The following is a 14,016-nucleotide window of genomic DNA, read 5'->3' as shown; positions in this document are numbered from 1 at the left end:
TATTTTGTTTTATTATGAACTTACTCGGTTTTTATATATTGGTTGGTTTTAGTTCCCTCAGTCGTTATTATTATAACCATTTATATTATGGAAATTTTCAAACATAGTAAAGTAGACAGAGTTGCATAATTATACGAAAGCTCTGTGTCCAGCCTCTAATTTCAAGACTGATCTTAACTGCAGGCCAGTCTTAAACAAGTATAAAAAGAAATAATTTCTTCATATTATCAAATGTCTAATTAAACAAGTTTAAAATTATCTAAAATGCCATTTTGTTAGTACTTTGGTTGAATCAGAATTCAAATTTTGAATCCCCATCAGATATTTACACTATATATTATATTGACATGTCCTTGAGTATTTTTTAAAGTAAACATGTCTACTTACTTATTTTCTTTTGTATTTTATTTAGTTTTTAGAGAATGAGAGAGAGAGTGAGTGGAGCAGAGGGAGGGAGTAGGGGAGACAGAAAATAGGCTGGCTCCTTGCTCAGCAGGGAGCCTGATGCCTGCAGGGCTCTGTCCCTTGACCCTGGGATCCTGACCTGAGCTGAAATCAAGAGATGCTCAGCCAACTGAGCCACCCAGGCACCCCACCTTGAGTACTCTTTGTCTTTGGATTCCCTCTTCATGGCTCTCTCTCCTTGCAATGTATTTATTGAAGAGACTGAGTCATTTGGCCCTGAGAGATTACCACATACTGGATTTTGCTAATTTCATTTCCTTGGTGTAGTTTAATGTATCTTATAAACTGGTAGTGTCAAAGAGAACACAGTAGAGCCAGACACTAGTTAAAGGTGGTAAAGACAGATTGTATTCAGTACTGTCACAGAAGGGAGAAGAGACTTCAGTGTGGAGCTGAGCTCAGTGGATTGTTAGTCCAGGAACAGAGTGAGGGGAGGGGGCAGTGGATAGAACATTACCAAGAGGAAACATTAAGGGTACAGGGGCTCTAGAGGAGCCAGCTTAACAGGATTTTTGCTAAAGGCTGGCCTCTCTCTGGTGATCAGATACTCAGGGTGGCGCATGAGGAACTTAATCAGATGTCAGGGGTGGGAGAAAGACTTAGGGAATCTTGCAGGAACTGGGCTGGGAAGGCCAAGAGGGAAGAGGAGCCTGTCTTTAAAGTATGGGCAAGGAGAGGGGCGCCTGGGTGGCTCAGTCGGTTGGGGGTCCAACTTCAGCTCAGGTCATGATCTTGCTGTTCGTGAGTTCGAGCCCCGCGTCAGGCTCTGCTGACAGCTCAGAGCTTGGAGTCTGCTTTGGATTCTGTGTCTCCCTCTCTCTGCCCCTCCCCCGCTCATGTTCCCCCTCCTTCCCTCTCTCTTTCTCTCTCTCAAAAATAAATAAACTTAAAAATTTTTTAAGTTTGGTCAAGGAGAGCATCTTTGTAGTCCATTTAGATGCTTGCTCAGATTTAAATTTGTTCTTTGGTTTTTGTTGTTGTTGCTAGAGGGACAAGGCTTACTTCATAATGGGAGTTGGGTGTTCTTGCTAATGTCATGGATTCACACCATCTCCAATTCAAATTATAGGATTTTATTTAAACTCACTTTTTCTAAAAAATAAAAATAAAAAAAAATAAACTCACTTTTTCTGTTGATTGTAAGTTTCTTATTGACAGAGAACATATTTCACTTTCAGAATATTTTCCTGCTTACATAGATATGGTTGGTTTTTCAAGAAATTTCATGCAATGCTATATACTTCAGGCTATTTAGAAGAAATCAAAATCTCTAAAATCACAATATCCAGGGGCATTTGGCCTCAACTTTGCTAAACATTCTTCTCGACTCCTGAGTACATTCCATAGGATTGGATGTGAGCACGTGGACACACACGTACAGCCACATAAATACATACATAATGGAACCACAGTATAGAGAGGGTTTTATAGCCCGTTTTTCCACTCAGTGATATACTAGGGAGATACTTTTTTTTTTAATCAGTGCATTTTGATACACATTATTTAATAGGTGAATGATATTATAATGTATTTAATCACTTTCCTATTGTTGGATATTTAAGAATAATGTCCCTTTACTGAACAGCACTGCATTAAATATACCGTATAGTTCTCATTTAAAAAATATCTTATGGACGTATTTTACATCTTTAGCCCGACATCATTAATGAGAGTTACCTTGATTTTTTTTTTTTTTTAGGGTATCAATTTTTTAGCAGAATCTATTAATTATTAAGTAATAGTAAAGAATAATTATAACTTGCCAGGTACAGGTCCTTTCCCCCCAGTCACATAAATAGAAGCTGTTTTTTCTTTGCAGTGTGCATTGCCTCAGGAACAAAGGTGGCTCTGTTTAATCGACTTCGATCCCAGACAGTTAGTACCAGATACTTGCATGTAGAAGGAGGTAATTTCCATGCCAGTTCTCAGCAGTGGGGAGCATTTTACATTCATCTCTGTGAGTATGAAAATGTGTATTTGATGTTTTTAGTGTGAAGCTGTTGAAATTCTTTAATAATAAGACACACAGATCTATGAAGTTTTATCATTTTCCTAAGTAGATTAAAGAATTCTAAAAGATAATAATTCGATCTCTTTTGTCATTCCACTGTAGTGGATGATGATGAATCAGAAGGAGAAGAATTCACAGTTCGTGACGGCTACATCCACTATGGACAGACAGTCAAACTTGTGTGCTCGGTTACCGGCATGGCTCTCCCCAGACTGGTATGCTCTGCTCTTGCTGCTGTGTGTGGTGAAAATTAAGAACACCAAAAAGGCACAGCGTTCAGATGTAAAAATACACTTCGGTTTCATTTTTTAACTTAAGAAGACGTGTCAATAATCACTGCTATTGATTATTGACAATCACACCCACCTTATTCAAAAACCGATTTAAGGCAGACAGCCAATTTTTGTGAATGCATTATTAATGACTTTCTCTTACACTGTTTCTAATAAATTTTGGTGGCGTTTTGCTTCTTGGTTGCATATCTGAACATGTTCAATAGAGGGCACTAAATAATTGCATTATGATTTCTTTCCTTAACCAGTACAGATATACTATATTCATTCTTTGTGGTACCTGCTATATCCCACCACAGGACCAAGTTTTCAGAAGCATAGAAATTCTTACTTCTTTAAAAATATAAGCATAGTTTTTACTAGTTTACTCTCCAACAAGAAGATAGAGTTATTAAAAATTAAATTTTTATTTCATACTCTGAGAGAGAAGCACGGTGTTTAGGACTTTTTGTTCGCTAGGACGATTTTGAAACTGTAAAAACTGCTTTTCTTCGCAAATTGAACGCAAAAGCCCCTTATACTCCCACTTTATATTCCCCCTCCTTTTCAGAAAGAAAAGTTAGTTATGTTAAAGACGGAGGGGATTTGGGAGTATGTCTGATTCAAGGTCCGGGGGGTGGGGGGTAGGGACACAGTGTTGGGCTGTATCCAGTTTATCTCAGAAATACGGTAGATACTGTACCAGCGAGCTACAGAGCCAGCGCGGGAGAGAGCGCCGGCTGGAGTTCTCCCTGATGTTTTAGGAATGTAGAATTCACCACACACGTGGCTTAGGTTGTAACATTTGCATTGCCAGGTGTCTCAGATTTCTTTCCTTTTCTTGATAATTAGAAATGACCAAAGCAAGTTTCTGATGCCAAATAGTAGTGGCCATCTTTGGTTTCTTTATTGGTGAGAGGTCATTCAGTAGGGTCTCTGTCCAAAGAACTGTTGTGGGGATAAAATGGAACCAAACATGGCTCACGTTCACGATGTGCTTCTCACTAGCCAGTGGAGAAACCGTGGAGCACACGAATAACAGGACTGCAGACGAGTCATGACTCTCACGTAGAGGAGAAGGATGAGTGAGTGCTGAAGGCTTACGTCATTCAAAACTCAGTCATTTCTCTAAAATCCGGACCTCCTCAAATTTAAACATTGCCCTAAGACTTGAGCATCAAACTGAAACACTTTGCTTGAATTTAGTCAGTCTCGAAGACTGTCTTAGAAGTTCTCATCGCTAAAGTGTGCTGTCTCCCTTTAAACTCGAAAATGGGTGTGGTGTTAGTAGAATGGAAGATATTCTGACTAAATGACCTGCAGAGCTAAAAAATGTAAACATGAAGAATGCTAACTTTAAACATGGGGACTTTTATACAATTGTAGCTTAGTTAAAGAAAAATCTTTGGATATTGAGATGTAAACCAAGTAATAAAAGCCAATATTATTGCATGATATTAATAGTATTGTTCTAAGCACTTTACATATATTGATTTAATCCTCATAAAACTCAGTAGTTACTGTGAAGGATGTTCATTGTGGAGCAATGTGTTACTGTCCTACGTGCACAGGTTCATTCTATAAATAGTCCTGAACCTTCCATGTGCCAGACACTGTCTAGATGCTGGATACAGTGGTGAGCAAGATGGGCTTTCTTTCCTCATGGAGCTTGCAGTTTTAGGGAGATGGACAACATTAGCTAAAGAAATAACCATATTAACGTATTAAAGGTTAACGCAAATGTTAGGAAAGTAAGTTAAAACAGGGTAAAGACCTAGAGACCTTGGGGAGTGCTTGGAGTGGTCGGAGAAATCTTCAAAGTGGGTATATTTGAACAGAGACCAGAACGAAGGTGGGAACCACAAACTGTGAAGGGCATTTCAGACAGACAGCACAAGTGGAGACAGAATGTCAGACCGGAGCGGTGAGGACTAGTGCGGAAGGCGCTGTAGTCTGAACTGGGGAGGGGTGGGAAATGAGGCTACAAGGTCAGCCTTCTAGATGTGATGGCATCTTGTACAGTCTCTCTCCGTATCTAGAGTATGGACTTTATATTACCTACATATGCCAGGAGGCCACTGGAAGGTTTTAACCAGGGCATGATGACTGATTTATGTTTAGGAGGATAATTCTGGCTGCTCTGTGAAGAGGAGAACATGGGGTGTAGCAGTGGGAACAGAGAGACAGTGGTTGGACTTTGGTCATAATTCAGGATGGTAGCAGTAAGGTGATGAGAGATGACACATTTATTTGAAAGTAGACTTAATAGAATTTGTTGACAGTTTGGATGATTAGGTATAAGAGAAAACAAGGAGTCAAGGCTGACTCCAAAGTTTTTGCATTTGAGTGAGTGGTGGTGCCATTTACTGAGCTGTGAGTTGGAGGAAGTTAGAAGTTTGGGTGTTTTGTTGTTTTTTTTTTTTTTTTTAATGTTTACTTACTTTTGAAAGAAGAGAGAGACAGAGGGTGAATGGGGGAAGGGCAGAGAAAGAGGGAGACCTAGAATCCAAATCAGGCTCCAGGCTCTGAGCTCTCAGCACAGAGCCTGATGCGTGGCTCGAACTCACAAACTGTGAGGTCATGACCTCAACCGAAGTCGGGCGCTTAACCGAGCCACCCAACTGTCCCTAAAAGTTTGGGTTTTAATCGAGATTGAAGAAGCCTATTAAATGTCTTAAGTAGAACTGTTGAGTAGGTAGTTAAATATTCAAGTTGCGTGCCAGAGAAGAGAGGCTGGGGCTGGAGATACAACTTCAGGAATTGCCAACCTCTAAATAGTGCAGAAAGGAAAGAGGATGGAGGGAGGAGAAAAGAGGACTCAGCTCTGGGACACTCTAAAGGCCAGTTAGAGCAGGGCTGTCCCCAAAAGGAGGACATCTGTGTCAGTGCTTCTGAGAAAGCTAATAAGGTGAGGACAGATGCCTCGTGATGCCCATGGATTCATCTCTCTGGATGTCCTTGGTGGCCCTCGACAGGGGCAATTTGGTGGAGACTTAGAGACAAAAGTCTGGAGTTACTTAAGGGGATTGTGCAGTGAGGAAAAAGAGTTTGGTATAAAGGGGACCCGTGGAGTGGAGAGGAAGGGAGAGTGACATACCGTCGAGGAAGGAATTTCTTTACTTTTGATTTTAGATGAGAAATAGTTCTGTAACATGTTTGTATGCTGTTGGAGGTGATCTTCATAATCATCAAACACATAGTGATTACCTCCAATGGGCTAAGGGACTTCTCACACTTGATAGGATTATCTTTCAGACACCTATACATATTTTGTGAAATATTTGGATTATAAAATGTAATGGAGTTCAGTCTGGGCAGGCAGCCAGCCCTGGAATCACATTCTGGTCATTCAGCTTCTAACCAGGTGATTTTGAGCAAGTTACCTGACTTCTCTGAGCCAGTTTCCTAATCTACAAAATGATACTTATCTTAGGTTTTTTTTTTTTTTTTTAATTTTTTTTTAATGTTTATTTTTGAGAGAGAGAGACAGAGCATGAGCAGGGGAGGGGCAGAGAGAGAGGGAGACATAGAATCTGAAGCAGGCTCCAGGCTCTGAGCTGTCAGCCCAGAGCCTGACGCGGGGCTTGAACTCAAACAGTGAGATCATGACCTGAGCCGAAGTCGGACGCCCAACCGAATGAGCCACTCAGGTGCCCCAGGTTTTTAATTATATGTATATGTGTACACACACACACACACACACACACACGGAGAGGGAGGGAGCGGAGAGGGTAGTCTTCAGAGATTTTCTTCTGATGTGATTGTATATCATTGGAAAAGTCAACTGAACTTGCTACATAAAATACAGTCCATTGGCCAGCAGGGTTAACACCAGCTGTCAGCTTGTTAGAAATGCAGACTATTAGGCCCACGTGAAATCTGTGGGATTAGAACAGATGTGTTTTTAACAAAAACCCCAGATGATTTGTATGCACAGTAAAGCTTGAAAGGCAGTGATCTAGAAAATGAGTATCTTGCCTGCCCTGTTTTTCAGGTATTCCCAGAAGAAGGTAACCATTTCCACATTCTGCCATGCTTGTGATCTGAAAGTATTTTTTATACCTAGCCTTAGTGTTTGTAAATGTTTTTGTATATACACTGTGATGTGTTGTTATAGCATATTCTTTCCGTGTGCCCTTGGCAGTGTCCAGAATGAAAGCTCTCCATATGTGATGACCTTTTCTTTCTTAATTATTGAACTACAGATAATTAGGAAAGTGGATAAGCAAACCGCATTACTGGATGCAGATGATCCTGTATCACAACTCCATAAATGTGCGTTTTACCTTAAGGATACAGAAAGAATGTACTTGTGCCTTTCTCAAGAAAGAATAATCCAGTTTCAGGTATGTTTTTAAATTACTGCTAAAAAAAAAAAAAAAAAAGTGTCAGCTATTCGGTTAGCAGCATACAGAAACCCAAAACTCTTGTTTAATGTTAATTGTACCCAAAGACACAAAGCCGTTTTCAGGTATTTTTCTCAAGTCTGAAGGTTCTTAACCTACTTGATCCTGAGACATGGCAGTCATCCCACCTCAAGGAAGAACTCAAATCCATAAACATGTTCTTGGAGAGACAGTTAATATCTATTTCTGGGAATCAAAAAAGGTTCTCAGATCATCCAAAAGTAGATTTTGGGTGTTCATTGAGTCCTCTGAAACTGTGTGAAGATGTTGTATATAGATGCACACACATTTCTGGGGAGGGTTCATAATTATCAGATTTACGTCGAGGTCTTCCTAGATAGTAATGAGGAAATGTTTCGAAAGCTGATTTTTAACTGCGTTTACTAGAAGTCTTTCACAAAGACGTCTACGACATGGGCAGATGATTTAGTGGGATGGTTAACACTTCGTGTGAAACGCACTTGTAAACACCTGAAGACCCCGTTTCAGAGAGATGGCCACATACAGCCGTCCTCCTCAGCCCCGAACTGCTGGACTGGCCTGGGTGTTTGAAGGTAGGGGTGGGGGGTTACCAGTTCACATCTTGGTTTCCTCCTGCTGGGAGTACCTAGGTTTAACTGCTCTCGACGCTTGAAGGGCTCTTATTCTCTTAGGGACCCATAAAGAGTTTTAAGTAGCTATTTACATCACGAATACTATCTTTTATTAAAGAAATTATGCAGGTACTGGTGTGCTCTTAAATGGGTATTCTGAAAGGTATTATTTTTAATATGTCACTGAAATATTTCATGGTATAAAAAACTACTGGATGTGAGGTTGTCATATTGATGCTCTGTGTTTAGTTAGGGATTGGCAGAGCGCCATGTTTGGAAAGTTCAGAAATTTGTAGTAAATTGTCTGCCTGTTAACTCCAGTCTATGAATGTTACCTTGTTAAAATTGTCTTTATACTGCAGTGTATATAAACTTCCATTTCTAAACATTTCTTTCTTCATCAGGCCACTCCATGCCCAAAAGAACCAAATAAAGAGATGATAAATGATGGAGCTTCCTGGACAATCATTAGTACGGATAAGGCAGAGTATACATTTTACGAGGGGATGGGCCCTGTCCTTGCCCCAGTCACCCCTGTGCCTGTCGTAGAAAGTCTTCAGGTGAGACCCCTTACAAGTTGACTTTTAGCTCTTTGCAGTTGCTTTCTCTGCTCTGACTTAGCATGATTTTATTCACAATTAATCATAAGATTTGGAAATTTTAATACATTGTTTGTTGATTAAAAAAAATAAAAGCATACTTTTTATACAAGAAAATTTAAGTCAACTATATTATCTTGAGATGTTTTTTTAGCTCATTTTGTCCTTAAATGATCATATTATTTAAAAGAAGAGTTTTATTTTTCCATTTTTTCCACAAATCATAGTCAAATGAAAAACTAATATGTGTACTTTAATGGAAAATGAAAAGTTTTCTCAACATTGTTCTGATTTTCTGTGAATTTCAGTTGAATGGCGGTGGGGACGTAGCAATGCTTGAACTTACAGGACAGAATTTCACTCCAAATTTACGAGTGTGGTTTGGGGATGTAGAAGCTGAAACTATGTACAGGTACTTAATGAAACTTTTTACATCATCCAGAGTTTTTGATGGGGTTGGGTACATGAGATTCTTTCCTAATACTGATCGTAATGTATCGAGCAACCTTGTTTTAAGTTCCAGTTCTAAAATTTACCTTCCTTTTAAGTGCTTTATATTTCCTCCTCAGATGTGGAGAGAGTATGCTCTGTGTTGTCCCAGACATTTCTGCATTCCGGGAGGGCTGGCGATGGGTCCGGCAGCCAGTCCAGGTTCCAGTAACTTTGGTCCGTAACGATGGAATCATTTATTCCACCAGCCTTACCTTTACCTACACACCGGAACCAGGGCCACGGCCACACTGCAGTGCGGCAGGAGCAATCCTTCGAGCCAGTTCAAGCCAAGTGCCCCCTAATGAATCAAACACAAACAGCGAGGGAAGTTACACAAATGTCAGCACAAATTCTACCAGTGTCACATCATCTGCAGCAACAGTGGTGTCCTAACTACCGGCTTCTTGCTGGGACTTAAACTGACTTGAGTGCGGCAAAATGTTGACAAAAAAAAAAAAAGAAAGAAAGAAAGAAAGAAAGAAAAAAAAATGAACAATCTTTTGTGGTTTCTTGGGAAAACTTTTCATACCAGGTGATACTGTTCAGAGACCCCATTACCTACAAGTGCTGATCTGAAGTGCAGAAGCCGCAGTAAAGCAAACAAACAAAACGTCGAAATGTACCAACTATTGGGAATCGATCGTTTTCGGCTGTTACTCTTGTTTGGTTGGTTTTTGTTTGGTTTTGTTTAAATGGGCAAGAAATAGAGATGTGGCCGGAATAAAAGTTAATCAAACTAGAAGACACAAATCTAACATAGTTTTTACGGACCAAGGAACTTGTATAAGCTTTAGCAAAAGGTACATTTTCACCATACCTTTTTTTATATCACAGTATATAGTACACCTTTGTTACCAAATAGGTCCCTCTCCTCCCCACCCCGTCTGAGCTTTTGCTCTACAGTACATTCAAGTTCCAAGCCTCACCATGCTTGTTTAACCTAATTACCATATTCTTCCAGGGTTTTTTTGTTTGGTTTAAGGCTGGAACTGATCTTTTTATTTTATTTTATTTTTTTAAAGCTGATGTCTTATGACTTTTCATGAGTCAAAATTGTTCTGATTTCAGCAAGTCAAATCTTGTAAAGGCCCGCCTGTTTTTTTTTTTTTTTTAAGATTCTATGAAGTCTGTGCAAAAGCTTTAAGAAAAATGCCTCTGCCTTGCCTGCAGTACATGCAATGTATGTTAACTTAGTCTCTCTTCTCAGACACTGTTGGTAGTTCTTTCCTTGTTTTCCTGTTTTGGTTGTTGTTGTTCTAAATGTATTTATAGTGGTATTCCAAGAGGTTCTGAAATTTCCGTGGAATTAAATGTGGCCATTTAGTCATTAATGAATTCATGGTGCAGAACGTGTTGGTATTTGAAGTGTTCTCTCCCCTTTGGCCGTGTGTAAATGTACCTACATGTTCCAGATTCGTTCAGGTCCCCCGCCCCACTCCTAATCTTGTACATAACTTGTATTATGTGTAAGTTAAACATTTTATTTTGAACTTGGAATGTTCCCAGTGATCTCCTTCAGCAGGGTGTTTTCCGCCTTGTTAGCATAGGACAAAAAAAAAAAAATATATCATGAGAAGTATTTGCTACCAGCTGGTAGATGGTGCCCTTATTGTATAATGAGAAAATCTCAGCAAAAGCATGTGTTTGCTTACTTATTTTTTTTTGTTTTCTTATTATTATTATTTTTTTTTTGGTAGCCTAGGTCAAAACATCATTGTAACCTTGAAACAAGATGCTTTTATTAGATGACCAACTCAAATAGCTTGGAAGACAGTACTTTAGAACAGATAGTTGTGAGATTGTAAAACTGCAAATGCAATTAATCTTTTCATCTCTCTCCTGACTTCTCTGTCTTCTCTTCCCCAGTGCTGAGTGTCTCCACAGATGTCTCCTACTCAGAAGACATTTCTTTTCCATTCAGTTAAGATTTCGTTGCATTCGGGTTGTGTGTTGGCCCTTCCATGCTATAGGCTCACCGGTTTTTCCTTGCTTCCATTCCTGCACTCTGGTCAGGCCTTTGTTCAGTTTCTTAGAAATTGCAGCCGACTCACTGGGCTACATCTAGTACAGGAACCATGTGTGTGACGTTCTAGGACACAGCCTAGTACTACAATCATTCTTTCTAGAGTTCATAACTACCTCTAGAGTGTGGTAAGCTTTTACTGTCCCATAAAACAGGAGCCACAAGTACCTTATGAATGCAAAACTAACTTCCCACAGTGTTGCCATACAGAACATTGTCTTTCTGGTGTCATGGGCTGTTTTGAAAACGTCTTCATCGGTAGACTTTGTAAACATTAGTAGCTTTCCCCCTCTCCCCAGCTTTGTTGTCTTCATCGCTCATTCTTTTGCTCAGACTGTGTCATTGTAAATACAATTCCTAACTTCTCTAAATCACCTTTTCCTCAGTTTTCAAGGAGGAAGTCACTTGCAAAACACATTACTGGTTAAATCAGAGTTATTGTGGTTTTTTCGTACTGCAAGCCTTTTTAATTACTCACAGGCTGCATTATTCTATATGTATAGCCTTCTCTTCAGATCTGCTCCAGTCACTAGCTTCTCTTGTAAGCTGACCCTGCCTCACACTTCAAATCTGATCCAGTGATCAAGGGCAGAATTGTGGCCTTACCTTTCTTTGTTTTAACTGTTTACTAGCTCCTTCTTGCAAACTTGCTTATTTCTGAGTAGTATTTATTCTTCTCTGTTGAGTCATGGAAGTAATCTTTACACTGCTTTTGGTTCGGAGCGTGGAAATATTTTCAGTGCCGCTTTACTTCCAATGGGCCACAAGTTTCCTCCACTTCCCAGGTTTGGTGTTTAGTTACATACAAAACTATGTTAAATTAACCGATAACAGATGAGATACTTTTGAAGAACAGACTATTCCTTAACGTAGCTTTGCAGCTCAAATTAATTCTTCAAGTTTATGGCTTTGTTAAAATGAACTTTGCTTTTTTACTATTTAATTATACCTTATTTTGGCTGTTTGTTTCTTTTAATAAGATAATTTTGAAATACTAGACTGTAAAGCCTTTTCCTGTTTGTTTTTTGTTTGTTTGAAAAGTCCAAGAATGTACTTCTACAGACATTTCCCTTGCTATTTTATGCCATTCTGCATACCACAAACTAAAGACTGAAATGATTTCTGTTGTAGCTTATTTTTTTTATCAGTAGTTCTTTTGTCAGCTGCTTTAAAAAAAAAATCTTTATGGATTTGTAAATCATTTTCAGTGTATAATTTATAGGAGCCTTGTCCTCTGGTTATAGTAGAATACAGCCCCTCCTCCGATGGCATTATTAGAGATGCTAGATGCTCTTCTTAGAATGGTGACCACTTCAGTTAGAAAACATTCGAGTTTTGGGTTGTTTCTGGTTTTTTAAAATTCTGTTTTAGAAGGGTATCTTGTGCTCTCGTGAGCTATGCAATTTCTAAAAATATGCTAGAAGCTGAGTCCATGATCCAGTCTGTTTTTTAGTTCCATCGAATTGATCACATAGATTGGGAAGGCAAGTTAAAGGCTTTAAATGTAGAATGCCCTTTTGATTTTGAATGATTTCAGAATCGAACACTAGTATAATATTTAACCTGCTGCTGACTTTTCTTCAACTGTGGCAACTAAAGGCATCCTCATATATGTGTTAGTGAAATATTTATCCCTCTTCTGCACAGACTTATTTGCTATCATAACTGGTTAGTTTTCGTTTTTGTTTTTGTTTTTAATGAAACTGGTACCATCTGTGCCCTCACAGAATATTCCCCATGCAGTTTTTGAGAACTAAACTCGTCCTGTTTAACCAGATAATCCACGGGGTAGGGGAGGGGGGTTCCTTTTTTAAACAAAATGCTATTCAATTATTAACCAAGTTACTTACTTTTGATTTCAAAAGCAGCTGTGTTTTCTAATGAGTGCTGAACAAATGTGTGTTCGGTACTTCTGATTTTGTTTTCAAGCACTGTAATGTGGGCTGGATGATTAGAAACAATAATATATTAGGGTTTCTATTTAACCCTTTCAGGACTGAACTGTATCTCCTATTAATTTTTCCCTGTGTCGTGATAAATGTTTGCCGGCATTCAGTACTGTGTTGGTCCAGACGTAGGTTTATATGCTCATTTTTAGCTTATTTCTTGTACCTTGCAGCATGCTGTACGCATTCAGTCCTTAAGGGGTTTATTTTACAAACTGTGCGCCTGTAAGGTTTATTAGCAATAAGATAGAAAATTGAGCAAGTTTATACCATAATTTTGTAGAAAAAAGAATCTGCTCAGTTCCATATTTCGCCCATGAGAAACCTGCAATACGGGCAGTTTCAAGGAATAAATAAAAAAGGAAACGCAAACCATTGTAAAGTCTTCTGTGGGCTGTGCCTGATGCACGTCTTTGCGTCTTGGCTCTCTGAATAGTTCATGAAGTAGAATTAAATTACGTATCACAGTTTGCGTATTAAAAGTCTTACCTTGCTGTCTGTGTCACGTCAAAGCGATAGCTATGCTCATTTCCTATTCAGTATTTGTAACTGTGTAAGGCTTTCCAGAGAGATAGTTTTGGGGGTTTTCTCCATGTACATAATAAATAAGGAAAGGGGCTTTGTCACCCAAGGGGCAGATCTCCCAATCCAGGAGCATTTCAAGCTAATCTCAACAAGATTAACGAGTATTATTTAACAGCAGCTTGCTTTTCCAATATAAAGTTGGTATTTGGTTTGATGCACAAAAGAACATACAATGATGGTTTGTGCTTTTTAGTGGGGCCTCCTGATATGGAGAGAGAAGATTCTGTGTTTAGTACTGAAACAGAGTTAAAGGGGACGTTACATATTTTTTAAATCCTAGCAAGTTTTTTATCTGACTTCTCCCCCCTTCCAAGAAAAACATGTTATCAGAATTTTTCTAAAGACATCTTGCTCTAAAAATAGTGATTGTTAAATAAGAGACAATTTAAGTCAGAAGCTTTTAAGGCTCGAGATTGATAGTGATTACTTGATTTAGAGTTCAGAAGATAATAATAAATGTGTATTCCTTGCCATAAACAGTATGTGAGCCCTTTCCAAGCAATCTTACCAAAGATCCATTAAGTGTATCTTACTCTTTTTGTCACAGCACCTCCAGATGATTGCCATTTACGGGGATGGAGAGGGCAGGCTACGTCAGGTTCTTAGCAGTAAGTGGTCACAGAA

The 14,016-nt window shown here is 39.0% G+C and overlaps 1 protein-coding gene and 1 long non-coding RNA gene across 12 annotated transcripts in view; one reads left to right on the top strand and one right to left on the bottom strand.

Annotated features, from left to right (window-relative positions):
* Positions 1 to 8,969, bottom strand: part of LOC131507733 (uncharacterized) — a 41,853-nt gene extending 32,884 nt beyond the window's left edge. Inside the window, exon 1 of the long non-coding RNA XR_009259665.1 lies at positions 8,883 to 8,969. This is a non-coding gene — a long non-coding RNA (uncharacterized LOC131507733). The remainder of the gene's footprint in view (positions 1 to 8,882) is intronic.
* Positions 1 to 13,179, top strand: part of RBPJ (recombination signal binding protein for immunoglobulin kappa J region) — a 221,373-nt gene extending 208,194 nt beyond the window's left edge. For 10 of the 11 annotated variants that reach the window (XM_058722911.1, XM_058722914.1, XM_058722921.1 and 7 more), the window contains 6 exons: positions 2,285 to 2,422; positions 2,579 to 2,691; positions 6,954 to 7,094; positions 8,152 to 8,307; positions 8,655 to 8,758; positions 8,916 to 13,179. In XM_058722911.1, coding sequence (XP_058578894.1) covers positions 2,285 to 2,422; positions 2,579 to 2,691; positions 6,954 to 7,094; positions 8,152 to 8,307; positions 8,655 to 8,758; positions 8,916 to 9,231 — 968 coding nt within the window. In that variant the 3' untranslated portion in view covers positions 9,232 to 13,179. The remainder of the gene's footprint in view (positions 1 to 2,284; positions 2,423 to 2,578; positions 2,692 to 6,953; positions 7,095 to 8,151; positions 8,308 to 8,654; positions 8,759 to 8,915) is intronic. The other variant, XM_058722920.1, reaches the window with a different exon arrangement.
* Positions 13,180 to 14,016: the final 837 nt, after the last annotated feature.

This window comes from Neofelis nebulosa, chromosome 3, assembly GCF_028018385.1.
Source record: "Neofelis nebulosa isolate mNeoNeb1 chromosome 3, mNeoNeb1.pri, whole genome shotgun sequence".
Classification (NCBI taxonomy): domain Eukaryota; kingdom Metazoa; phylum Chordata; class Mammalia; order Carnivora; family Felidae; genus Neofelis; species Neofelis nebulosa.
Note: the sequence above shows the minus strand (reverse complement) of the source record. Positions and strands in the feature narration are given on the sequence as shown.